This window comes from Suricata suricatta, chromosome 11 (genome assembly GCF_006229205.1).
Source record: "Suricata suricatta isolate VVHF042 chromosome 11, meerkat_22Aug2017_6uvM2_HiC, whole genome shotgun sequence".
NCBI classification, from domain to species: Eukaryota; Metazoa; Chordata; class Mammalia; order Carnivora; family Herpestidae; genus Suricata; species Suricata suricatta.
The window spans coordinates 39,380,959-39,408,149 of NC_043710.1; the positions used below are offsets into that span (position 1 = coordinate 39,380,959).

At 52.5% G+C, this 27,191-nt stretch overlaps 2 protein-coding genes across 3 annotated transcripts; one reads left to right on the forward strand and one right to left on the reverse strand.

Moving 5' to 3' along the window:
* The first annotated feature begins 541 nt into the window (after window positions 1-541).
* On the forward strand, window positions 542-18,295 carry IGSF22 (immunoglobulin superfamily member 22). Its single transcript, XM_029957254.1, has 22 exons — window positions 542-650; window positions 2,663-2,794; window positions 3,021-3,157; window positions 4,307-4,406; window positions 4,487-4,526; window positions 4,730-4,904; window positions 5,523-5,636; window positions 6,087-6,249; window positions 6,895-7,167; window positions 8,388-8,672; window positions 9,443-9,573; window positions 9,672-9,807; window positions 9,962-10,258; window positions 11,305-11,607; window positions 12,306-12,479; window positions 12,689-12,817; window positions 13,460-13,756; window positions 14,196-14,284; window positions 14,474-14,666; window positions 15,386-15,685; window positions 16,495-16,824; window positions 18,067-18,295. The coding sequence occupies exons 1-22, from the start codon at window positions 542-544 to the stop codon at window positions 18,135-18,137; spliced, it is 3,978 nt and encodes a 1,325-aa protein (XP_029813114.1). The 3' UTR covers window positions 18,138-18,295.
* Window positions 18,296-19,499: 1,204 nt separating this feature from the next.
* On the reverse strand, window positions 19,500-23,897 carry TMEM86A (transmembrane protein 86A). Of its 2 annotated transcripts, XR_003900123.1 has the most exons (4): window positions 23,763-23,897; window positions 21,386-21,650; window positions 20,460-21,027; window positions 19,500-20,221 (listed from the first exon to the last, which is right to left on the reverse strand). XR_003900123.1 is itself a non-coding variant. In XM_029914834.1 (3 exons), the coding sequence occupies exons 1-3, from the start codon at window positions 23,781-23,783 to the stop codon at window positions 20,591-20,593; spliced, it is 723 nt and encodes a 240-aa protein (XP_029770694.1). In that variant the 5' UTR covers window positions 23,784-23,897; the 3' UTR covers window positions 19,500-20,590. The 2 variants fall into 2 exon arrangements, 1 of the variants encoding a protein (XP_029770694.1); XM_029914834.1 differs by having other exon boundaries at window positions 19,500-21,027.
* Between the last annotated feature and the right edge of the window lie 3,294 nt (window positions 23,898-27,191).

Genomic DNA, 27,191 nt, shown 5'->3' on the forward strand with positions numbered 1-27,191 from the left:
AAACATACTGTCATCGACCCGTCTTAGCATTTCACCAAGGCCAGGGGTCCCCAGGGCACTGGAGGGAAGTGCTCAGCTTCCTTCCAAGGCCCACTGTAGAATGGCTTAGTCAGAAAGTTCCTTCTTAGGTCTGACTTCATTCCCTCCTGGGAAATAGCTAATGCTGCCTCCCTGGTTCTGTGTAGCTATCAATATGCATCAACTCCCCCTGGGCTTTCCTTGGTTCCCTGGGTAAATCTAAGCCCTAGGTTCTCTCCCCCCCGAAAACTTGCAGTGGTTTGGGATTACTTGGTGGGTGACAGGCCCACTGGTCCTTGTCGCCAGCCTGGGAAGGTGAGATCCAATAGGAAGAAAAGAGAGGCCGGAGAGGAGAGGCTTGCTGCCCTACCTCTCCTTACCCTCCCTTGTACACGGTTGTCTCCCCTTGTGTCCACCTGCCCCGTCCCTTCCCCCGCCCCCCTCCACACACGGAAGAACATCTCTGAATCTCCCTCCTATGCCCTTCGTTCCTCCCAGGTGAGTGCCCACGCCTGCTGTCACCATGACGACCATTCACCACCAGCAGATGCTGCAGGAGCACGTGTCCATGGAGTTCTCCAGCTCCACCACCCACGTGCAGACCTTCTCCCAGACAACCAAGATCGTGGGAGGCAAGTAGAGTGGATGGGAGGGGGAACCAGGAAAGGGCAGCCTTTCTTCTAGCCTGGGGGGCCCCAGCCTTTGTGAGTTCTGGGCCCTTCAGGAGCCCAGTCTACAAAGGACAACCCTCTCCTAACCTGTGCTTCTAAGCTGTGCTTTGATAAAGCTTCAGCCAGTGGGATGTTTACCCACAGATCATATCTCCAGGAAAACAGCTTAGGAAAGTCAGTCACATGCGTGTGTGTGAGTGAATGATGAACTTAACTGCTGGAGGAGATCAGAGCCCTAAGCGAATGGATGTATCTCAGATGGCAGAATTTCAGACATGGAGGATGTTAGGGAAGTAGCTATCTTATCTAGACATGAGTAATGCTGACCGTGCTCCACTTCAGAAATAGGAGATTTGGAGCTGCCAGTGGAGAGGATGGACACATAAACAAGTGACCTAGGCTTCCAGGATCTCAGCGCTTGGGGACCGGACTTGGGAGAAAGCAGATCCAAGGGAAAGCTGAGAAATGGTCCCAGAGCAGAACAGATTGTTTCAGTCTTGTCTCTTGTGAAAAGAGATTAAAAGATGGTCGGGGGCCAGAATATCCAAAATCTCCTCCTGGTCACTGCGCCTCCCTCAGAGTGCTCCCTGCACAGAGGTCAGGGCCAAACGAACACTCTGTACCACCCCTTTCTGGGCAGTGAGGCAGGGCAAGTGGAGCACTGGGGCTCAAGACGAGAAGTTGTAAACTTAGATGATTATAGCAGTGATTCTCAACTCTGCCAGCATATTAGATTCTATTAGTGTAGCGGGGAGAGAGAAAGGAGAATGAAAAAAAAAATAGCACCACGCTAAGCCTCACCCAACTGCTAAACCGGGTGTGTGTGTGTGTGTGTGTGTGTGTGTGTGTGTGTGTGTGTGGTTGGTTGGTTATTTTTCAAGCTTTCCAGAGATTTTAGCATGTAGCCAGAGTTTAAAAACACTGGCCAACAGGGTTCAGGCAGGGAATATAGGCAGGGAACATACATGCAGAAAAAAAGACTGAGGTGAACCACAGAGGACGTACCCCACCTACAGAGGCAGCCACTATTCACTGCCCCCTGAGCAGTCCCATGGGGAGTGTGAGCTCAGTGTTGAGAATCAAGAAATGTGAATTTTTATGTGGAATCTCTCAATTTTTAGATGTTAATCTCATTGTAGACATTAAACATCTGCAGGGTGCATGCAGCCTGCACAATTCTTGTTTGAGACCTCTGATTACTACTTAAAAGTAGCACTTCTTAGCGCTTTTTTTTCTTCTCAGTCCTTCAGATTAGTGGGGATAATAAAAGCACCTACTTCGCTGGAGTATTGTGAGGATTAAATAAAATAATCTCCGAAATGTGTTTAGCACAGTTCCTGACACAAGGAAAGTGCTCTGTGAATCAGAGAAATTGTTTTTAACTGTCAGCTCACCCAGCCAACAAGATGTCTGTAGTTTATACTGGAAAACAGTTTTCATTTTCCAAAAATAAAATTACATTACCCCATTGAATATCCTCTCTCAGATAAGAAGATTCCCACCTATAGCCCCTCAGGAGTGGGAATGTTTCCTGTGCCTCAAGAATCACTACTACTCCCATAGCAATGAAGGCTGAACCGCAGATGGCCTAGGGGAAGGCATACAACAGAATTCAACTAAGCTACCAGGCCCCTCTTAAGACTCCTGGGGGACCAGGATTCCCAGGAGAGAAGCCCAAGGGATCAAGAACCGCCCCCACCCCCAGTAAATCTCCTTTTTAAAAAAGAAAAAGGTTGAAAAAAAATTGGGACCCAGTAACATGGCCCAATAAAGGTGATTGACCACTGAGGCGGGGAAGAGGAGTTCGCTCCCCCTGGTGGTTGAAATGTGCCATAACACAACGACCTACTGACTCTAAAGGTCCTCCTTTCCTGGCCAGTCTCCGCGCTGGTCTAAAATGCTCCACCATCCCCTCAAGAAAAGGTCAGCCCTCCAGTCTTGAGCCTATTCTGACCTCTCGCCTGTCGCTACAGAGGAAGTCGTGACAAGTAAGTCCTCAAGCACTGTAGAGTTCTTCAGCTTGGTGACCCGGAGTACCGACATCCCTGCGGGCGAAAGCGTCCCGGAGTTCGTGGAGAAGCCTCACCCGGTCACTGCGCCTGAGGGTGCGTCACTCCCCGTGTGTCCCCGGGCCCCTGGCTGCTTTCTGTTCTTCTCCCGGTGCCCCAATCAGCACCACGACCCCGCTGTCCCCCAGCATAAAAACACGGGCAGCCCCAGGCCCAGGGTCGTTCCCCTGCCAGGGTGGACATGAGACCCCTAGAAGAAGGCAGGGTCCGAAGGTCCGACCTGGACGCTAAGAGGTGAACTTGTGTCCCGTGCCCACTGCAGGGGATAAAGCTGTGTTCCGAGCCCGGGTGCAGGGGAACCCCAAACCCAACGTCTCCTGGAAGAGAGAGAGCGGCATCCCCATCAAGGAGTCAGCCAAGATGTTCTACGACAGCATCAACAAGGAGCACGTTCTGAAGGTGCGGGGACCTGAGACAGAGATCCAGTTACGGATAAGGCCAGAGGCAGGGACCCCAGGGCATGCTGACCGGCCCCTCAGGCACAAGAGAGCCACAACTGCACAATCTAAGAAGCGCTGTGGTAAAAGAAGCTGTCGTTGCCCTAGAGGAGGGGCAGGATAAGAGAGGCCGAATCAGGAGCTGGGGCGTTGCTAGAGTGGGCAGGGGACCAAAATTAGGGGTGATGGGAGTCAGAGCTAGGGCAAAGTCAAGGAGGGGCAGGAGATCCAGCTCTTCCAGAAGGTGAGAGAGCCAAAAGAGAAGGGAGTCCAAAGCTATGGGCGTGGCTAGCAAGGGGTGGGGCCGTGAGGGTGGAGCCAGGCTAAATTGGGGCAGCCTGGGACCCAGGAAGGAACAGATCCTAGTAGGGGTGAAGGTCAGGTTCCTGGGCTCTGTAGGAGAGGCTTCCAGAAGACTCTAGCCAAGGACTGATCATGCTTAGATCTAAGCAGCTTCCGCAACCTCTGGCCCCAGACCCTTGAGGAGAAGGAGGGATGTGTCATGGGGAAAGCTGTCCCCGTTGGTTTTGCGGGGACTTACCATGGTGAAAGGCAAAAGCCTCCCCTCTCCGCAACAGACAGGACTTTCCTTCTCCTCCCAGTGGCTCCATTACTGGACCCTCAGCCCCACACAGTACACACAAACTGCTCGGGGGTCCCCCTACAGACCACCCCTTACACAAATTTATTCAGCAAGCACTTTATGAGGCCCACTGGGCTGTGAGTGCCATGTTGAGGCACCAAGGCAGCCTTCGTCACCAGTTTCCTCAGGCTCAGTCCAGCACCTGGCACAGAGGAGTAAATATGTGTTAAAGAAACACTCAGCCCAGTGGCAGAAACTTCACACAGTTATAACTCAGAGGAATTCCCTGTCTTCTAGCTCACAGCTGAAAGGAGGAATCCTGTGCAGAATTGGGCTACAAGCACACACACACACACTGATGGCTGCCTGGAACCTCCAAATCGTGGAGGCTGCTCAGTCCTCCATACATATCCCCGACACTCAGCCGCCCTCCCACTCCCCCCCCCAAAATGCCCTCCTTTCCCTTCTCACAGAAAGTGACCCCGGGGTCCCCTTCCCTCCCCCACTAACGGCTTCACTCTGATCCAGTTGGAGCCACTGACCTCCGACGACTCTGACAACTACAAGTGCATTGCAAGCAATGACCATGCAGATGCCATCTATACTGTGTCCTTGCTGGTGACAGAAGGTGAGCAGCTCCCTCCTCCTGGCCTTTCCTCATGTGTACCAGACTCAGCTTTCTCACCCTGTCCCCCTTTCTGTCTTCAGGTCAAGAGAAAATGGACTTCAAAAAGATGTTGAAGAAGAGGTGAGGCTGGGAGGCCCCTCTCCCCAGAGTGCTGTGCCTCCACCCGCCAGGCCAGAACCTCTCAAAGGGCTTTGAGGTCCTGAGTTTAAGACCTAGGCTCCAAGAACCCATGAATTAGGGAGGGGGATCTCAAGGTTAGGAGAGCCTCCCTCTGTGTTCATAGGAAGGTGCTATGTCCATGCTTGGTACCCACCCCCTCCCAGGGCACCCCCTGCTCCCAAGAAGAAGCAGAAGAAGGGAATAGGTGAGAAGGAGATGCTGGAGATTTTGTCCAAGGTGCCCAAGAAGGACTTTGAGAAGGTCTGCATGGAGTATGGTTTCACCGATTTCCGGGGACTCCTCAAGAAGCTCAAAGAGATGAAGAAAGTGGAGGTGGAGGTCAGTGACCATACAAGTGCAGGGGTCTGCAGGCAGGGGTCTGGGTCTCTCCAAAAACGCTAGTGCTGTGTGTCTCCCAGTGACAAGGTCTCTCCATCCTGTACACACATGCTCAAAGGCAAGAACAAGAAAGGATCTCTACTTCTTCTCTCCCCACTACCCCCTAAGGTGCTTGCATGGGCTTTAGAGTCAGACAGACCTGGATTCAAGTCCCAGTTCTTCTGCTTTATTAACTGTGTGAATGGGGCATCTCTCTGCCCCTCAGTTTCTCATTTGCAAAATGAAAAGTCTACTTTCCTCTTTCATATGCTTCTGTGTCATCATCGTACATTCACTCAACCAACTCAATTATTAAGCATCTACACTGGAACTAAAGGATTTATATAATGAGCCCAGGTACATGGTGACTGTTCCATGAATAGGGTTCCTTTCTCATGGTCCATCATATCTGTCTGCCCCTAAATCTTGCAGGTGATTAGTGGCAGGAGGTTGGAGCTATCCGATCAGCCTAGTCATTTCTCCCCAGACCTTTAAGGGGTTCCTCCAGAATTGGGATAACAGACAAGGCAGGCTTCAGATATCCCTGACACCTGCCATTTTATTATCACCATCCCACAGACCATCCGGATTCTGAAGCCCCTGGAAGACATAGAGACCAAGATTGACACCACTGTGGTCTTTGACTGCATCATGGAGCTGAAGGACCCCAATGTCAAGATGACATGGATGAAGGTGGGGAGGGGACACCCAGGCAGGGCCTTCCCTCACAATATCATTTCCTCTCTGCACCTCCCCTCACAGACACTCTCATTATCCGTCAACCAGGTCCTCTCTTCTATCCCAGCAAGAGGATGATGCCCCCTGGTGTGATTGAAACTGACTGGGAGTTGGGGGGCTCTATCCTTAGCTCTTCCATCACTTTGCTCTTTGATTTGAGATAGTTTCTTTCCTCTCTCCATGCCTCAGTCTACCCATCTGAAAAGGATGAGTTAGGTGGTCCTGAAGATCACATTAAGAGTTCAGGTCTCAGGGGAGGCAGGGACCCTCTGTCCCGCTGACCTAGATGATGTGGCTAAAGAGATCTCAGGGGCCTCTGGCCGAGGCCGGCCTCGGGGGATGGGGAGCTCCAGAAGCCCCCTCCTAAACTCCTTCATCAGCTTTTCTACCTGTTTCATTGGACAGGGTAATGAGCCACTGAGGATCCAGTACTCCTTAGGCAAGTACGATGTGAAGCAGATAGGCACCAAGTACATGCTGATTATTACCAATGTGAACATGAATGACGCAGGAACCTACAGCCTGTCCGTGGGTGACAAGAAGATGCGAGCAGAGCTCACAGTGCTGGGTATGAATGTGGGCATGAGGGGGAACTAGGAGGATACAGTCAGGATCGAGGGGGGAATAGCCTGGGATGTGGGAGAGAGGACGGCAGGACCAGGCAGAAGAGGGCTGCATGGGGATGGACTTTAATGGAGGAGGGAAACATGCGGCATTAGGGAGAAAATTATGAGACAGTAAGTGCCAAAGGGCAGTGTAGTATCATGGTTAAGTACACCATCTCCAGAGTTAGACTCCTGGGGTTCAAATCTCAGCTTCTGTCATTTATGAGCTTGTGACTTGGGACAAGTTATTTAACTACTGTTTGCCTCAGTTTTCCCATCTGTAAAATGAGGAATAATAGTAAAATCTATCGATATGGGAATTGGATGCATTAGTATGTGCAAATTGCCTGGAAGAGTGCCTGGCACATATCTAAAACTACATAAATGCTTTTTAAAATTGCTGTGTTAACGTTCCTGGGGAGGAGACCACATGAACATCATGGGAGGGACTCCAGGATTCACAAGCAGAACGAAAGAAGGGATGCTTTCCCCAGCTGTGGGCTACAAAAGGCCAGTGACCCCTGAGTCTCCATGTCCCTGTCATCACCCCATCCCTCGGGAGGGACCAGGGTTATAGCCCAGCGACTGTCCCTCCTTCTCTTCCACAGATGAGCCACTGAAGTTCTTGGGAGAGATGGCACCAATGAAGGTGACAGAGCGCCAGACAGCCGTTTTCGAGATCCGCCTCTCCAAGAAAGTCCCCAACTTTGTGTGGAAGTTCAATGGGAAGGAGCTGAAGAGGGATGAAAAGTATGAAATCACAGTGTCTGAGGATGGTCTGACCCACACACTTAAGATTAAAGATGCCAGACTCAGTGATGCCGGCGAGTTCTCTGCTGAGGTGGGGGACCTGGTACAGAAGGCCCGGCTCACTATTGACCGTGAGTGGTTGGGCCAGAGCTCAAGGGGTGGGCTTCATGCCACAGCCACCTCCATGTGGGCAGTCATCCATCCACCCACCCATCCATCCATCCATCCACCCATCCATTCACCCACCCATCCATCCATCCATCTATCCATCTATCCATCCATCCACCCATCCATCCACCCACCCATCCATCCACCCATCTATCCATCTATCCATCCACCCACCCCTCCATCCATCCATCTATACATCTATCCATCCATCCACCCATCCATCCACCCATCCATCCACCCATCCATCCATCCATCCACCCATCCATCCACCCACCCATCCATCCATCCATCCATCTATCCATCTATCCATCCATCCACCCATCCATCCACCCATCCATCCATCCACCCACCCACCCATCCATCCATCCATCTATCCATCTATCCATCCACCTATCCATCCACCCATCCACCCACCCACCTCTTCATTCACCCATCCATCCACCCAGTGGAGTGGGGGAGGCAGGTGTGAAAATGGAATTGAAACACAAGTTCCCAAGCAAAAAGTCAAGACACACTGGGGTCTTATTATCAGCTGGGAGATCATGGGTCAAGAAATGATTAGCTTTTCTGGCTGTAACCTTATATACTATAGCACATCACTCTTAACCACTTGCTTTCATAGAGTCAGAACTAGTTTGGAGAGTTATACATGAGGTATGTCACATATGGGAATCGCACTTGACACATGTAAAATGAAATCATCATGGCTGTGATGGTGGGAGACACAGAGGCTGTGGGAACCCAAAGGAGCACCACTTGGTGATGTCAGAAAGGATGTGGGAGTTCAGCTTTCAGCAAATGGAGAAGACAGGAAATTCTCGGCAGAGGGGATAGCATGTATATAAAGGCCCAGACACCAGAAAGACAATGTAATTATGGCTGCAGGTCCAAAGGGGCCTTAGACATATTGACTGCAGTGCTGTGCGGAGGTAAAATTATCCCATTTTACACATGAAGAGACTGAGACCCAGAGAGTGAATACATTGCATATAGTCAGCTAGCACATCAGGGGCGGAGCTGGGACTCTCTCTGCCAGTTACCTCTGTGGGTCACCTGTTGCACACAAACACACTCAATGTCACACGTTCCTGTGTTTCTGGTACCAAAAAGAGGAGTAGGGCAGCATGTAGCTGCAGAAAAGGGAGGTAGGAGGTTGGATGCAGATCCAAGTCTATGTCCATAGGCATCCCCATCAAGTTTGTGAGAACCCTAAAGAATGTACGTGTGAAAGAGAGGAGCCGGGCATGCCTTGAGTGTGAGCTGACCTCCAAGGACGTGACACTGCACTGGAAGAAGGATGGGCAGCTGCTGGAGCGCAGCACCAAGTTCAGCATGAGCCATGAGGGCAAGCGAGCAGAGCTGATCATTGAGGATGCACAGCTCAGTGACAGTGGCGAGTACACCGTGGTGGCCATGCAGGACGGAGACCCCACTGAATACTACAGTACTGCTATAGTCACCGTGGAGGGTACATGCTCACCCTGTCAGCCCCCACTGACCAATTCCCCCAACCCTGACAGTTCCCTACCATGGACACTGATCAGCCCCCTCCTGCCTCCAGCCCTCCTCAAACCAGGACCAATTTTGACTTCCCACTCTGACCACCCTCATCTACCAAATTCTCACCATCTCTCACTTCCCAGACCTGAACATCTCTATCTCCTACACCCTGATTATACTCTGTCTCTGGCACTCTATCCAAAATCTCTTGACTTTATCCATCCTTCACTTCCAGACTCTGACCAGCCCCAGTAGCCCTGATCATCTGATCCTCCTTGACCTTGATCAGCTGCTACTCACTAACCCTGACCAGCCCCCACTAACCTGGTCTATCCTCAACTCCTAAAAACCCTGGGCATCCCACAGTCTAGCATAACCACAACTCAACCTCCCAACTCTGCCAACCATCTGCATCCCCACCATCTATTCCCCTTCTTCAGCTGAGCCTCCCAGGTCCCCACTGGCCATCCTCCAATGAGCAGGCCCCCATTAGCCATGTCCCAATGCTAATTGGTCTTTTCCCCTACCTCCCACCTCCTTGCTCCAGTTTCCTCACCGACCATTCCCCTGTTGCCCATTGACCATTTCCAAACCTCCTGTTCATCATAAATTATTCTGACAGACAGGCACCCCAACCCCTTCCCATGGCCATCACCACGAGCCATTTGCACGTGAGTCCCTTGCACCCCGCACTGCACCCCACACCCTAACCCAGCCTCTGCTCCCTTTCTCTCCCAGAGCGTCTGGCCACGGTGAAGAGCGGGCTGTCCGATGTGCATGCGGCCACAGGGAGCCCGGCAGAGCTGTGCGTGGTGCTGAACGACGAGAAGGTGGAGGGCGTGTGGCTGAAGGATGGCAAGGAGATCCAGGCAAGGGCTAGAGAAGGGGACCAAGGAGGAAGGGGTCGACTGGCCATACATACATTCGCACTCATGACCGCCCCTCACCCCCTGCCTCCCAGATCAAGGACTTGCCGGGCGTGCAGATCGTGAAGCAGGGTGCAGTGCACAAGCTCATCTTCCCCAATATGGGCCCGGAGTACGAGGGCAAGTACACATTCCGGGCCAAGGGCGCAGAGAGTGAAGCCTCCGTATTCATTGCTGGTAAGGTCGCCTCCCGCTGTAGGCTAGACTCGACCCCTCCCGGCCAGCCCACGTGCTCAGGGCTCCTCCCCCGCCCCCATGGGGTCCTCCTCCATCCATCACCGCTCCACCCGCCACCCCTAACGGGCGAGCTTGCCCTACCTCCGCCCCACAGATCCACCTACCATCGACCCGTCGGTGCTGGAGGCGCTGGCCGCACACCCCGTGACTGTGAAGGTGGGCCACACGGCAAACATCAAGGTGCCCTTCCGGGCCAAGCCACTGCCCAAAGTGACGTGGTACAAGGATGGCATGGAGGTGACAGAGGAGGAACGCGTGTCCATGGAGCGCGGGGAAGACCAGGCACTACTCACCATCTCCAACTGCGTGCGTGAGGACAGCGGCCTGGTTCTGCTCAAGCTCAAGAATGACCACGGCACAGCCACAGCCACGCTGCACTTCAGCGTGCTGGGTGAGGGCTGGCCCCTGGCTGGGCTGGCTGAGGGCATCTGCTGCTCTGCCCTCAGGGGGGAGGCAGGCTGGCAATGAGAGCCGGAGTTGGGGGTTAAGAATGGAATCGGAGTGCTGGCTCCGCACAGGAAGCCCACTTTCTAAATTCCTAATTAGGTGGCCTTGGGCAATCTAATGAGTCTTCTGAAGCCTCAGTTTCTCATCTGCAACAGGGCGACTTGGGGTGGGCTTTGTTTTTTGTTGTTGTTTTGAGGGTTTTGTTTTTAGTATCTATTTCAAGTGAGTTTAAAGCACGTGGCAGGGTGCACAGCACAAAGTAGACCTTCCGGTGTTACTGACTTGGAGATGAGGACATGGTTGGAAGTAAGATAGAAATGAAGTGAAAGAGGGCATGTAGGGATAGAGGTGGGGCTGGTGGGGAAGTTTTGAGGTTGGAAGTGACATGAAGTGAGGGTGGGTGAGATAGGGTTGAGGGTAAAGTGAAGTTGGAAAGATGCAAGGGGGTAGGAGTGGGCCAGAATGTAAGAGATGAGGAGCTGACCTTAGTGAGCTCATAGTCAACATGCAGCACACACACACACACACCATGCCATCAAGCTGTAGAGTGAGGTTTGGGTTTTGATTCAATTCAACAGTATGACAACCCCTCTTCTGTGTTCTCAGCACTTAGGGTACAGAGGTGGAAGTATTGCAGCAGTCTCTCACCCCAAAAGGGATGAAAACTGGCAGACATGTAATTATAAAAAGATAAACTATAATATCACAAAGCACAGGAGTTCTGGAAGCTGAGAGGAGGGGGAGATCTTGTCTGGAAGGGGACAAGGGGAGAATCAGCTGAGATGGGGGCTCCTCAGGTCGCCAGTCCACCTGTTCCTAGGCAAGTGAGTCTCAGGTAGCCGAAGATCAAACTCTTAGAGCAAGTCTTACAAGGAGGTTCAGTGAATACAGACAAGGGTGAGGGAAATTTATGCCCCAGTTTGGCTGGACCTCTGGCAAGTGGGATAAAGCCTTTCTGATCCCCATTGTGATGCTATCTTTTGTCCTCAGACCGCCCAAAGCCTCCCCAGGGCCGGGTGGAATTCCTGGAACTCTCGGGTAATTGTGTGCACATGAAGTGGAAGGCCCCCAAAGACAACGGTGGGCGGCCTGTGACCCAGTTCATAGTGGAGCGGAGGATGGTCGGCAAGAAGTCCTGGATTAAGATAGGCGAGGTGGACAGCAAACTCACGAAATTCGCCACCAACAAGGTAGAAGAAGGAAAAGCCTACCAGTTTCGTATCCTGGCGGTTAATTCAGAAGGCGTGAGCGACCCGCTGGAAACAGATGAAGTGTTTGCAGGAAATCCCATTGGTCAGTGAGATAGCCCCATGCTCAGCGGGACACTCGGGGTCAGGACGGAGGCCTTCAGACAGTGAGGGATGCTAGTCTGGGGGGAATTCCATGGGGTCACCTCTGTGGCTATCCAATGAGACAGATGGAATCCAGAGTATGAGCAGCACATTATCTTGGGCAGGAATTCTCTACTTTTCCCAGTCAGATCACATGCACCACACACTCCCGTGTGTATATCCAGAACCTCATTCAATTACAGGGAAATGACTCCACTTGTTTCTCCATTCCAGAAATCACCCCAGATTCAAGGGAGAGTAGTGTTACTTTAGAGATAACCTTGAATCTGTTCTAACTTTTCCCCAAAGACCACCCCTGGAGAATATGGATATTTTAATTATGAATGCTAATTAACCTCTGGCTACCCTCTTGCCAACTGTCTCCATGTGTCAAGACAGTATATTAGCAACTGTGGCATTGAGGATGACATGGGTTGAAAGATCCAAGTTGGTAATTCTCAACCTTGGCTCTACAGAATCACCTGATGTCTTTTAAAACATGCTGATGCCTGGCTTCCACCCCCAGGCCAATTAAATTAAACTATCTGGTGGTAAAACCCAGACATTAGTTAAGAATCATTGGTTTAGCCAGAGATCAGCATGGGCTGGGCAACTGTCTACATGTTCCCTCTCCTAACCTCTGCCCTCTGCCTCCCACAGAGCCCCCTGGTCTTGCCTCCCAGCCTCAAGTGACTGATGTGACTAAAGACACCATGACCATCACATGGAATGCCCCTACCCAGGATGGGGGAGCCCCAGTGCTCGGATACATCGTGGAGCGGAGGAAGAAAGGCAGTAACCTTTGGGTCCCAGTCAACAAGGACCCCATCCAAGGTGAGAGGCTAGGGAGAGAGGCCCAGGAGGACCAAGCGAGGCTTTGCTGGGTGGACCTGTGTACCCCTGCTGCCCTGAACATACTGTTCCCCAACTCCTTTGAGGGTTTTAATAGCATCCCGTAACCCTCAAAATCCATGCCCTCTCACTCTACAGTCTCCCATCTCATGGACCCCTTGGCCTCAGGACCCCCCAAATTTCCCTTTCAGATACCAAGTGCACAGTGGATGGTCTCCTGGAAGACACAGAATATGAATTCCGAGTTATAGCTGTGAATAAGGCAGGCCCTGGACAGCCCAGTATGGCATCCAACTCAGTGGTAGCCAAGGATCCTGTCAGTGAGTATGGGGCTGCCAAACCCGAACAGGTAGTAGAATTATCTCATTCAAGATAGACCGCAGAGTTCTTCTCTGGAAAGTCAAACAGGATGACCCCTACACTCAGTCTCCACTCTCTGGGAGCTGCCAGCCTAATAGAGGGACAGGATTCACACACAAGAGAAAACCAGCAAATAAATATTGACTGTTAGGGACAGTGAGGAGGCAGGGTAGAAAAAAAGTTATCAAACTTTGAGTATTTCTGGTTAGGTGAGGTGGCAGAGGCATGTTTGAGGATTGGGTAGGGGTATACTGTGTGGATGGTTGGGAGGGAGCTGAGTTTAGAAGATGAGGTGGGGGTACTGCACATGAATGGATGTGGTAGAGGTGGGTGGACTAAAGGCTGGAATTTAGGCTATAAGGGGACTGAGGCTGTAGGGTATGTAGAATATGGAGAGGAATGACTTTGAGGGTGATAGTGTCGAGCCAGTGAGAACTGAATTTGGAGGTTGTTGAGTGTGCAAGGTTGGTGTTGAAGGTGTTAAGTGGGAGTTGGAGACAGAAGTGGTGAAAGCTAGGTTTTAGGGGTACTGAGTGTGGGAACTGGGCAGGGGGTTGAGTGCAGCTGTGTCAGAAGGCTCACTGGATGTCTCTGCCACCCAGAACCCCCAGGCCTGGTGCAGGGTCTGCACGTGTCTGATTCCTCCAACTCCAGCATCTCCCTGGCCTGGCGGGAGCCTGCAGAGGGAGACCCACCCTCTGGCTACATCCTTGAGATGCGGGCTGAAGACACTAAGGAGTGGTCCAAATGCACAAAGATCCCCATCTCGGGCACCTGCTACACGGTGGGAGGCCTCACCGAGAGGCAGAAATACTTCTTCCGAATCCGGGCTGTGAACGAGGCTGGGGTTGGGGAGCCTGTGGAGCTGGATGAGGGGGTTCGGGCCATGCCACCACCAGGTGAGGACACGGAGAGAGCGAGGGCTTAGGCCTCAACATCCTAGCTCCATACCTTCCTTCCCCGGACCTCATCCCACAAAGGGAATCTGGGTGATTCTATGCTCAAGAAGTCATAGCTTGTGCCTGGACAGAGCTAGGGGTGACCTGCCCCCACCAAAAAACCCCGCTCATTGTATGCTAAATGGTATCTACTGTATGCCAAGGGAGGTGTTAGAAATATAGAAACAAATAAGACACAGGACCTGTCCTAGAGTCAAACATACTAATAGGGGAAGATAGACAAGGAACAAATAAATGCTTCCCAGTGTTGGGGCTGCTAGCTGTCTGTATGGACATGAGAGCATGGAGGAGGTTGGGAAAGGCTCTGGATGGGGAGGTTCGAAGCTGAGTCTTCCAGAGAAAGAGGTCCATGGCCCCATCTTGATCTCTTCCCTCTCAGCTGCCCCCAAGTTTGACCTCAGCGCCCGGCTGAAGAATCACATGGTGGTTCGTGCTGGGACAGCCCTCTGCATCCATGCTGCCTTCTCTGTGAGTTGTTCCAGACCTTGGCCCCCAGATGCCCACCAAGATGGTGGCCACAGCTGTCATAGTCCCTGTCTTGGCCCCTTGCCAGAACCCTGGCACAAGAGCCTGGCAGGAGACTCCTCAACAGTGGGAGAGGGCCCACCCCCAAGTATCACCTGGGTGACCGCAGTGCCATCTCCTGTCACCACACAGGGCTCACCACCACCCAACGTGATCTGGCAGAAAGACGGCATCCCCACCAAGGGCAGGGAAACCATCACCAAGGGCAAAAACCACTCTCAGTTCCTCATCAACAGCACCAAGCGCTCTGATTCAGGGGTGTACCGCATCTTGCTCCAGAATGAGTTTGGAGAGGCATACTATGACATCCACGTGCGTGTGGCAGGTATGACAGTAGGCAGGGGCCTTGGGGAGGTATGCTTGCATACACTCCAAAATATAACTCCCCACTGCTGCTCAAGTTCCAATCACTGTAAAGTCAGCCCTTAAGGAGGTGAAGTCTTGTCTGGCACCACAAAACAAGACTTCATTGGCCTTTGCCTTAATGGGGAGATTTGTTTCCACTTCTTCTCAATGTCCTGAAGCCCTAGAGACATTGAACTAGGACCAAACCCTTGGTTCAGGTTCTGCACGCATATCTGATGAGGTTTGAGGCATATGCAGAGTATGGTTGGCAGAGAGAGAGCAGAAAATGAGTGGGAGGCAGGAGGGACAGATGGAAATGAGTCCATTAAAAATTGAATTGAAGTGACCTCATAGTGAGGGCTAGAAGCTATATAATAAAGCCTTAAATCCCCAAAGGATAAACATTTATTGAATAGTTACTATGTGCCAAGCACTTTACTCAACATTTCTGTGATAGTTATTGTTAGCCTTATTCTGAAAATGAGGAAACAGGTCTCAAAAAGGATAAGTAACTTGCCCAAGTTCACAGGGCTGGTAAATGGTAAATAGTAAATAGTCCTTTCTGACTCCAAAATACCAGCGGCCTGAGACTCAAAGGGACATTCCCATCTCATCTTCCATAGGGCTTGGCAGTAGGCTGTGGTGGGGCATAATTATCAGGCCCCCAGGGGTGGATGATGGACCTTGTGGTTGTTCCAGATTTTCCGCGGCCACCCACAAACCTCCAGCTGTTTGAGGAGGTCCCCAACACCGTGACCCTGACCTGGAACCACAGCCCTGACGTGCAGGAGGATAGTGAGGCCCACTATGTCATCATGAAGCGCGATGCCAGCAGCCCCACCTGGTTCACAGCAGCGGACCACGTCTTCAGCAACAAGTACACGGTGACTGGGTTACTCCCTGGCAGGAAGTACTACTTCCGAGTGGTGGCCCGAAATGAAATTGGTGACAGTGACCCACTTGACTCCAAGGATACCTGGCTCGTCAACAAGGACAAGAGTGAGTCAGGGAACTCTGGGGTTCGGGTTATATCCCTGATGGCAGGGATGATGTAGGGATTGCCAGGGGTACCCAGGATCTGAGATAAAATCTGAGAACCACTGAGGCGGAAAAGGCTAATGTCAGGGATGCTGGGAAGAGAAGTAGTGATCCAGAAGCCAGGAGGAGGAGCTATCTTCTAGGTACTCTGGGGCGGGGGGGGGGGGGGGGGAACTAACATCAAGGTAGGGGCATCGTTGGGGGCAGGGATGACAGTGGAGGTGGGGGGTGCCCTTGGGGGCAGGGATGACAAGGAAGGCCGGGCTGTTTGAGCTAAGACATGGTCCTCTGAGCCCAGGGGTCACGGGGGTGAGGGCTCAGGGGGGTCTCTGAAGATGTCCAGGAACCCTGGAGGGAAGGGGCTGGGGTGGAGATAGCATCAGGAAGTTTGAAATGAAGAGCTAAGTGGAGACAGCAGACACCATGGAGGTTGAGATGATGCTGGAGAAAGCTCGGATGGGAAGTTAACAGCTGGCTAACAGCTCGATCCAGAAGCTGGCAGCTGGATAGAAGTTAGGACTCCTGGGTCTGGAAAAGCGTAAAATCCCACAGACTGGGTTTTGATAGTGGAGCCCTGGAATAACAAGGGAGTGGGAGGGTGGCTGAATGGAACCTCGGGCGCCCACATAAGGTCAGGGCTTCAGAGGTGAGAGTGCTTGGGAATGTAGTCCAGGCCTTCTGGTCTCCGGGGAGCCTTTGGAGCTCTCAGCCCGCAGGCCTCTGCTGGGGTCCCTGGCACGCTCACAGCTCACCGTGTCCCACCCACGCAGTCGAGGACCTGAGCACCAAGCTGAAGCCGTATGAGCAGAAGGACTGGCGCCATGCACCTCGCTTCCTGATCCCGCTCAAGCCGCACACGGTGCTACGTGGCCAGGACTGCACCATGACCTGCGCCTTCCTTGGGAACCCGCGGCCCACGGTGACCCTCTACAAGGGCGACGTCAACATCACGGCCAACTCCAAGTTCTGGTACAACTCCACCAGCGGCGTCTGCACGATCGTCATCCCCACCTGCACGCTCAAGGACAGCGGGGAGTACAGCGTGCTGGTGGAGAACGAGCTGGGCAAGGACCGCAGCAGCTGCACGCTCACGGTCTACGGTGAGGGCACCCGCAGAGCCCCTGCGTCCCATCCGGGCCCGAGGTGCAACACGGCCTTCTGGTGGTGCCTTTTTTCATTTACTCTGCCAATAGGTGGTATAAACACTCACCAACTGGCCATACTTGGTGCCGGCCTCTCTCCCATCCTCTCGATGTCATTTGTTACGTGTCTCACCCCTCCAAACTTGGGAGTTTGCAATCCCTCAGTAGACTGTAGTTTGCAACCCTTAGTGGGCCTAGACTTGCCTTTGAAAAAGATACTGCTGATTAGGCCTAAACCAGACTAGCCAGTCACAATCTCTGTGGCAGGGTTCTAGAAGGAATTTTTATGTTTACAAGATTTTACAAGTGATTCTGATGTGCATCCAAGATTGAAAGCTACTGGTCTTGGATGACAGGTGGGAAGCATAAATGGGATGACTGACGGGAACCTAGAGACCCTTCCTCTGCACAGGTGTGCCACACCTCTGCCCATGTGTGTACATGCAGGGGAAATGCTTTATTTCTTCCTACACACTCTACTCTTTTCACAACTACACAGTTAGTAGCATGAACTCTCTAAATGCAGAGCTGACCTGTCCTGCTCCCTCTTACTTAAACTCCCTAACTTTTCTTGATCTTCTTGAGGAAACCCCAAGCGACAAGACTCCCCACACTGTTCCCTGTTCCCCACATCTACCTTTCCAGCCTCATCTTCTCGCTGCTCCCTGAAGTCTCTGTGGTAGTCCACTGGAGTCCTATTGGAGGTCCCGTTCCTCAGGGAAAGACCATAAATCTGTTGCTCTGTCTCTCAAGTACTCAGCTAGGCATCTGGCACTGAGATGATGCCTGCAGAGTGGCTGCTGGACTGTGTGACAGAACTGGGCCAGGGGAAGGCACTGTGAGAGACATCCAGCTCTCATTCCACAGCTAGAGAAGTCCCTGACAGCTTCATTCTGGTTGTAAGCACGTGGGCCTGGGGCCCTGGCTCTGCCACTGTCCAGCCGTGTGACCTTGGCAAACCACTCTGAGCCTGTTTGCTCATCTGCTTCTTGGGGCTGTCTTGAGGCTTAAGTGAGATAGTGCACAGAAGTGACTGGCACAATGCCTGGCAAATATTAACTGCTGAGTAACTGGCAGCTCTTGGCCGCACACACTCAGCCGACCTTGGGAAGCGGGGGCCTTAACTACAAGTCCAGCAGTTTAGAGTTGCCCTTCCCCCAGCAACATTAACACTGACCAATACCTGCTTTCCTCTTTCAGACAAAGATGACAAGTCAATTCTAGCATCAGTCACCGAGAGTCTGCAGAAGAAGTCCAAGTACCTCATGTGAGCGCCGGCCCAGCCCAGGCGTCAGGCGGATGCTGTGCTAGGTGGTCTCTGGGGGCCCATCCTGTGTGTGGCCCCAGGGAGGGCAGCACAGCTTGCTCCCTGGTGCTTGTCAATGTAAACAGTCGGTGAAGGCATGGGACAATAAACTGACTAAGCTAACCCCTGCCTGTTCCTGAGGGTGGCATGGAGCAGGGACCAAGAACATGGACTGGGGAGTGAATGGGGACACACAGGGACACATACTCCAAGAGCTTAGTCCAAACCCACCCACATCGGGAGTAACCCGACCCTTTTTGACTGGGCCTTGGCTTGCCTTCCCCTCCTCTGCAGCCACGTTGCATGCTCCCCTCCCCTCCGGGTAGCAGAGGACAAGTCTTATAGGCTTCATTCTTCTCCCTGGCCTTCCCCCACCCTGCATTTTTTTCACCAGGTAGGTCTGTCCTCAGAGTTTGGGGTTTGAAGGGAACAGGGCCCTGCTTCTTTAGTATTCCTGGTATTTGAGAATTAATGCACCCCAAAGCTAGAAACGATTGGTCATCCAGCTTACTAGGTTTCAAACTTAGGTTTTACATTGTCCCTTTTAAAAAAATCATAAAAAGCTACTGGACTTCACACAAGGATGGGGGTGGGGAGGTCTCCAGCCTCCCTCTTCTACTTATTCTTTTGCAATCTCCCATCAAGTATCTCTATAAAACTCCCAGTTTGAAAATCACTAATTCACCCACCATCCAATGGGACTGAGCCGCCTCTCTCCTGCCCCCACAACTCTACAACCTCTTTACTAATGGCATATTCACCACCACCCAAAGCTTCCCTCTCTGCATCTGGGTCAGGGCACTGTCCAGGAAGATACAAATGCCGCTGGAGCAGAGTGACACATTATTTGGGCAGAGCTGCCCATCTAAAAGTACAAATCACCTAATCTAATCTCACTCCTCCCCACTGTTTGACTGAGCCTGAGTTCAAGGAGAGAGGAAACACTTGAAGGAAATCTGAATCATTTTGGAGCAGGCAGTAAGTCTGGGAGAAGGTGGGCAGCATTGGGAACACTGGGTAACTAAGAGTCACCAAAGGTGCTAGGTGCCCCTGCACAGGGAATATATCAAAGATAAATTTAGATGGTGGCAAATACTGCCCATCCCCCACCCTCCTGAACTACATCCACACCCATACACGTGACCAGGGAAGTGAGACCCACTCCAACAAGCACCATGTCACCAGAGCCAGGGAGCCAGCCTGGCGCCAAGATGCACTGGCCAGGACTGTGACCCAGTCTGTAAGGACACCCAGGGCCCCTGGCATCATGCCCCCACCCCTTCCTCTCCAGGATGGGCACATGCCACACAAGCACACAAGCAAGGCAGCCAATGGCCCTTGGTTTTTATTTTTTTTTTTCACATGAACAGCAAAGGACGGAATTGTCCCATCCTTGCTCCTTTTGCATTGAATGTGCCTTAGGTCTTATGACCCTAGAATGTCATTGGAGCCCCCTCCTCTTGCTCCCAGTGCAGAAGGGGCAGAGAAGAAAGCACTGATGGTGGTGGGATGGGGTCCCAGATCTGTAAGCCAGGCTCCGCACCCCCTCAGCAACTCCCTGAGGCCCTCTCCCTATAAGACTTAGACAGCAGGACAGAGACAGATGGCACAGAAAGACATAGACAGCCTGGGAGACAGACCACACACATACAGAAATTCACACACACCGACACACATACAGGCTGGCCCCTTCCTTTGGCATAGTTCACCCTAACCCTGGGTATAGGGTCTGAGGGTGGTGGTGGTGGTGGTGGTGGCGGCAGTGGGCCTGAGCTCTGGGCTGGCCTCTGAGAGAGAGGGGACCAACTTGAATCATTGGTAGCCCCAACTCCTAGGCCAGTGAAGCCCCCAGTCTTCCCTACCTGGACAGACACCCCTTCACCTTCCCACCCACCACTTAGAAACTGAGATAGTTCAAGTAACAAGGATAGATGAGGGAAAGGGAGACTCCATCCTCCTCCCATCTTCTCACCTAGGGGCCTGTGAAACCGGTTTCAACCCCTGGGTTTGGGTCATCTCAGGTCAGATTTCTCCACTCTTCCCTCAACTCTGTGCAGATCAGAAAGAGTGGGAGTGGGGTGAGTCAGACTCTTCCATCTAGTAGAAGTAAGGGGAGGTCAAGACGCTGAGCACCATTGCCCTCTAGAGGGGCTTTGACAGCCCCTACGGGGTTAGAGGTGGGGAGATGTCTAATTCTGGCTCCAGCAAGGAGAATTAGGCTGGCTCTTTAGCTCTCAGCATTGTTCAGGACCACCAGCTTTGCTAGAGAGATCCTTTTCCTGCTTACCCCCTCAAACGTGCACATTTCCCGAGTGGTATCTGCTGCCCGAGGTCAGTCCTGCAGCCATACTGTCCCAGTTCTTGCAGTTTCTGGACCCCTGCCCCAGGAGGAGAGAGGGGTAACCAGACCCTGGCTTCTCAGTTGGCCTTGCTCAGTCTGTAGTCTTCCACTGGATCCCGGCTCTCAACAGCTGACAAGGCGATGAGCATCTGGGCAGCATAGTAGGTGGACATGATGAGTGCCCGCGAGTAGGGCACAGGGAAGCAGAACTTGTTGAGGGCGATGGTCAGGTCTGAGATGATAAAAAGCAGTGCACCACTGCCTGCTGCCAGCTCAGTCCAGCGCCAGGCTGCCCCGACCAGCCGTAATCCTGCCACAGCCCGCCAGCCCATGAAGCCGATGAGGGCCACATAGACCCCCACCAGGTAGGTGAAGGCACCTGAGAGGGCTGGGTAGAGAAGAGCATAGCACAGGACCGACAGCACTGCCATCACCAGACCTGTCCGAAGAGCCAATGGCCGCATGCCAAAGGCCGAGGCGTAGAGCATGTGGGTCACAGCAAACATCAGCAGACCTGGGAGTGAGAGGGGATGAGGGGATGCTGAGGGCAGGCTCAGGTGAGTAATGAGAAGTGGGGTGACGAGGGGAGGGGGTGCTTGGGATAACCCAGGAACTTTGTTTGGGGAGCATCGGGGTGGGAAGAAATGCACAAAGGTAAAGATACCACCTCCCTCCCCTGAGGGACTCCAGAACTGATCACCAGATCCTCTGCAAGGAAATCATCCAATAAGGGCCCCACGGTCTTTAGCCTCAGAACCCCTCAGATGCCCCATACTTTTGTTCAAAAGCTCCCTCTCCCACTCCTTGGCCACCTAAGGCCCTCAAGTGCCCAGCCCCAGGATTCCTCCCAAGTAGCTACTGTGGCAACTGACCGTGCACAAAGTAGCCCTGGTCTTGCCAGATGAGGAAGGCATCACCTAGAGCGGAGAAGACGAGACCCACAAAGATGCGAGTGGCACTGGGGTGGGTCAGCAGGAATCCTAGGCCATGGGCCAAAAGGAAGAGCCAGAGGCAGAAGATGGGCAGGCACTTGATGAGGGCGCTGACCCACGATGGGCTGGACGAGGGCAGCCAGAGCACAAAATACACGCAGGTGGCCTTGAAGAAGGGCACCAGCTTGGGTCCCTCACTCTTCACCTGGAGGACATAGGACAAGGAAGCACTCAGCACTTAGGAGCTCAGAAGATCACAGAGGTGTTCAGAGCCAGCACCCTCGGCCCAGACATATACCCCAGAGCCAGGCCCACCCCCCAAGTAGGGAGGATGGGCACACCGAAATCCAGTTCTGCCTGTCCCAATTAGCCAGCAGAGTGTGAACATGCCCATCATCACCCTGAGGCTTAATTGATCAGGTAGGGGAAGGGCTCCACTGTTCCTGCTGCCCTTGTCGATTCTTGGCCCTAGGGCAGGACCAGAATGGTCACTCACTGAGCAGAAAACAGATTTTTGGGATAAAGTCCCCTCCTGCAGGCCAATGCTTCTCCTTTCCTGGCCCCTCCCTGACCCTCCAAAATCCCTTGAAGCCCTCTCTGCCACCATCAGCCACCAGCTGTCTGGAATGGAGTGAAGTCAGCAGGAAACCACAGAGACGCCACAACTAGCCACCTCGTGATCTTCTGCACTGGGGCCAGGGCACAGGCTTAGGGCCCTGGCAACATCGGGTGAGTGCCAGGAATGTGTGAGGGTGAGCACCTCAGCCCCCATGGGCTGTCTCCTTGGCCAGTCTGCTCCTCAACCTCCACTCCAGCTGCCCCTAAAGGTATCAGCCTAAAGGTACTATCAGGAGCAAAGAGAGGAGATAGGGATGCTAGCTAGAGGATTTCAGGGATTGGGGCATTGCAGGGGGTTGTTTATCGGGTCAGTCTCATTTCTCAGAGAACAAGAGCAACTCAATAGCTCATCAAAAAGAGAGGCAGGAAGCGGGGGAGGAGTTCTCTTTCCAGCTTTTGCACTGGAGCCAGCAGACTGGCTGGGAGGAGATGTGGAACAGAGGGGGGAAGTAACAGCAGCTGACTTGGCCTCAGATGGATTAGGCGGGAGGACAGCTAAAGAAAGGTGTGTCTAAGCCACTGCAGGTACTCTCCAAGCTAGGGAGGGGGCTACGGCAGACATTCTGAATCTGTGATACCCTGAAGATCCTTTCCTTGGGCTTCTGGTACAGGGTCTCTGTGGATGATTCAGAACAGCTGAGGTTCCCTGTCTACCCACATTCTGCCCAAAATGATTGTGCCTCTGGTTGGGTGAGCTGTCCAGCACAAGATTCTGGAAACATACTGACTTCCAGATTGCCAGTTACCTGAGGGCTGATCAGACTGTGATGAAGGAGGTTGGGAAGAGGAAGATGGGTAGGTCCAGGGTCCAAGCCTGCCCTTGCTCTAAGAGGAGTGAGAGCAGGGAGAAAAGATGACTAAGTCCCTTCCCATGGAGATTTCTCCTATGCAGGCTCGTCAGGGCAGGGGCATGGGCAGAGGAGGAGACTGGAGGAGATGAACCACCACACAGTCCCCAGTTCTCCCCGTCAGCCACCTGCCAGCCCCTGGGAAGCATCAAGGTCTGCTCCGTCCCAGTCCTCCAGCCCCATATTTCCTATAAGGAGAAACAAGCAGTAGTAGCTGGGGAGACTTTGACAATCATAGAGAATCCAACACTAGAAGAGGAAGGGTGGGGAAAAGAGACAAAGGTTCGAGTTGAGAAAGTCTGAATGGGAAGAAATGTCAAGAGAGAATGACCCCTTTTCCTTCAGCACATTACCAATGCTGCTTGGACTCAGGGACATCCCCTCCCCCGCCCCAGGCTTGTTTATGAGATAAGGAACCAAGGGAACAAATTTGGGCCAGGATTCCCAGGAGGTCCTAGTCACCCTCCTGCCCTCCCCCGCCCTCTCCCACGCCTCCCTGTCGTCTGCCCACGCAGAAACGCCGGCCAGCTGCTATCCTCTACCTCTCCCCGGCAGCCAGCCCACGTCGACCGGCGTCAGACACACAGACATCAACAAAGTCACGCTTCCGAGTCACGTGCCCACTGTTTTCCACCCTCCAGCAGGCGGGCAGGGGCTGCGTGGAGGAGGGGCGCCGCGGGTCCGGGGAGGGGGGGGGGTCTTGACAGCGCCCACCTCCCCCCTGGGGACACCGACCGCCTCGAGATCCCTGCCTTTCCTCGGCCCCCGGCGGCCTGGCCTGCCGCAGCCCAGTCCCCAGGCCGGTGGGCTCCGGCCTCGCCGGACACTGGCTCGCTCGCTCGCTCACTCACCACAGTGACTGGGGACACCATGGCGGCGGCGGCGGCGGCAGCGGCAGCGGCTGGCACTCCGCTCCGGGCTGCAGCGGCCAGGACGCGCCCGCGGCCAGGTGAGTAGACGAAGACGTAACAAAGCCTGGGGTGACGGACAATACCTCCCGCTCGCCAGGCGCTGGGGGTTCTGTCTGCGATCCCCACGACGTCATAGCGCCCGCGGCCAATGAGCGGGCTGGAATGGGGGGGGGGGCGCTAGAGGCCCCGCCCCTCCGGGAACTTGTGCCAGGGCATCCCAGAACGTGACCGTGACCACTATCCCCCCTCCCCCAGTCCCTGGGTGAGGACAGAGCTTGACTGAGAGACAAACACATTCCTGTAGTGTACACGCGGCTGGCTACACACATCTTCCCATAACCCGGATATACAAGGCGATTCCCTTCAGTCTTTAAGTACGCAGCCCACACGGACATAGTTACGATTAGACCCACAGCCTTCACTGTGTACAAACACACTTCCAAAGGACACGCAATGGTCAGTGTACGTATTCCCTTCAACATGAAAAAAGACACTCAAATAGATACACAGCAGCCCATAGACTCACAAACACGTACAGAATCACAATTACCTTTAGGCATCATACAAGTACTCAGACACAAACCCAGAAACCACAGTTGGACACACATCCTTCAACATAAAAACACAGATACATATACAGGCACGCAGCAGCCTCTGGATCACGGAGACTTAATTGCTCTTGGACACATGCCTCTCATAGCTCAGAGATGACAGTAACTCAAGAACATACCAGGAATGACTGATAGGCAGTCATTTAAGAGGCATTTAAGAGCATACTTAAAGACCCCCAAGGAGTATGAACTAACCTTGTCAAAAATCGAGCTTAAGCAACTTTAATATCTATATTACACAGATTAAAGGTACACGGGCATATTTGGAACCAAGCCTCATCAGAATCATGGGAATTACATGGGTGGACTGGTACGCAAATGGACTGCAATCTAGTCCCAGTTTTGCCACTTCCAAGCTGTGAGATAGGTGAATCACTTCCCTTCTCTGGCCTTGATTTCTCTGTGTATAAGATGAGTGCATAATCTGTAAGGTTCCTCCCAAGCCCAACATGTGTGTAGGATGGGGAAGAGCAGGCTGCTGGTGTCAGGAAATCAAAGTCCAGGAGGCTTCCTGGAGACAGAGATTTCAGATACTTCTTAAAGTATGACCAGTTGGCTTTGATCTGCAGTAGGAGGGAAGTAGCTGTGTGCCAGGCTTTGGGAATTGAGGTTGGGTGGAAGGGAATAAGCAGTCCTAATTAGCCCTTATTAGTAGCCAACAAGGAGTTTTAAACATCCTGGAATGACACTGAGGCCCTAGTGCTAGACCCCAACCTCATGCTGGGCCAGGAGAAGCCTATAGGCTACCTTCTGTGAGCCCCTCCCACAATGGGCCTCTTTTTTGTTTGGGACCTGCCCAGTTTTCCCCAAAGCCTGTGCTGACCTGACACCCACTTGGAGTGGGGAGGAGCCCTGTTTCAGTGAGAGAATTGACAACCAGAGATTCAGAGCCAGGGGCAAAGGGTGAGAATCAAGACTCGAGATTGGGGGTCACCCAGAGCCTTCCGCATCCCCTGCCAGCCACTTCTGCATAGAACCCCAGTAGGCAGTGAACTCTGCCTGCTCTGCTTTATCCCCAGTCAGGGTTTGTGGGGAAGACCTACCTTGCCAGAACGGGAGACTAGAATTGCTACCCAAGGTCTTGGTGCTACACACACGCACACCTTCCTACAGTGTCCTGGCTAGACAAAAAGACTAGATTGAGAGTTACAAATACTGTACTTAGTGCTAGTGATTTGCTAGCTATGTTAATCTCTGTGACTGACCAGCTATGAAGCTGGGCATATCACTCCATCTTTGGAGCTTGTGTTTCCTCATCAGAAAGTGGAGAAATAGGGATGGAGGATATGTGCAAACATTTCTGTTTTCCAGCCAAGTCCTTTATTGTCACCTAAGGGATAGTTCCCAGAGCATGGCAGGATCAGGGCACTTTTCATTTTTCTGGATGTTAGTTTCCCTGTGATAAAAATGAGGGAATGGGACGATAAAAGTGGTTCTTAACAAGTGAGACCGATCAAAATTACTTGGGAAACTTTTTAAGAACATAGATACCCTTGTCCTAACCCCAGACCTACTAATTAATTGGCATAGATTTGAATAACCTTGGATACATAAATACCCAATTACATAAGACCTAGAATTGTAATCTGCAGGACCCGAGCCAATGTTTGATTACTCAGTAGGCAATAATCACATATATAGGTCATGTGCTAAGCAGCAGCATGTCCCCCAGTGCTGGTTATTTTCTGTACTCTCACCACCCAGTTCCATTCTCAGCCCTTCTCTACCCTACCCCTGGAGACTGACCTCTATGAACTGTATTCCCAAGGCTCACTTGCCCTCTGGCTTCTGACTGAGTGTGGCTCATGAGAGTCAAAGGCAAATGTGAAGCTGGAAGGAAAGCATGGGTAGGGTTCCCTTTCACCAGCTTGCTGCGCTGAGCTGAAGTTCTGGCAATGGCTGTGCTTCTCCATGGCTCCAGCTCCAGGCTCCAGCACTGGACCTCAGACTTAGGGATGGCATCCTTTTCCTGCCTTTTCCCGCCTTTAGTCTTTAGGTAGGTGCCTCTCCAGCCCTAACTGGTTTCCTTAACCCTGCCCACATCTCTGCTAAGAGTCATTGCATTCTCTTCTGTCATATTCTTTTCTTTTTTAAATTTTCAATGTTTATTTATTTTTGAGTAGGAAAGAGACGGAGCATGAGTGGGAGAGGGGCAGAGAGAGAGGGAGACACAGAATCCACAGCTGGCTCCAGGCTCTGAGCTGTCACCACAGAGCCCAATGCAGGGCTCTAACTCATGAACTGAAAGATCATGACCTGAGCCGAGGTCAGACACTTAACCAACTGAGCACCCAGGTGCCCCTCTTCTGTTGTATTCCCAACTGTATGAGCACCTGGACTAATACAGTCTCCAACAAAGCGAAGGTGATGCCCCCTCCTGAAAAGAAAAAGCTAATGCAATTTCATGTCTATGGATAAGATTCCCTTGTTGGTTTCACAAATAAAAGTTTAGGGGCGCCTGAGTGGCTCAGTCAGTTAAGCATCTGACTCTTGATCTCAGCTCAGGTCTTGATCTTCAGGCCCCAAATTGGGCTCTGCACTGGGCATGAAGCCTACTTAATTAATTAATTAAAGTGTTACTGTAGTGTTTAGTGTTTTTATGTTGAATTGCATATTACAAGGGACAGAAACTGGGATAAGGGGGGCACCTGGGTGGCTCAGTCGGTTAAGCCTCCGACTTCGGCTCAGGTCAGATCTCACGTTCGTGGGTTCGAGCCCCGCGTCAGGCTCTGTGCTGACAGCTAGCTCAGAGCCTGGA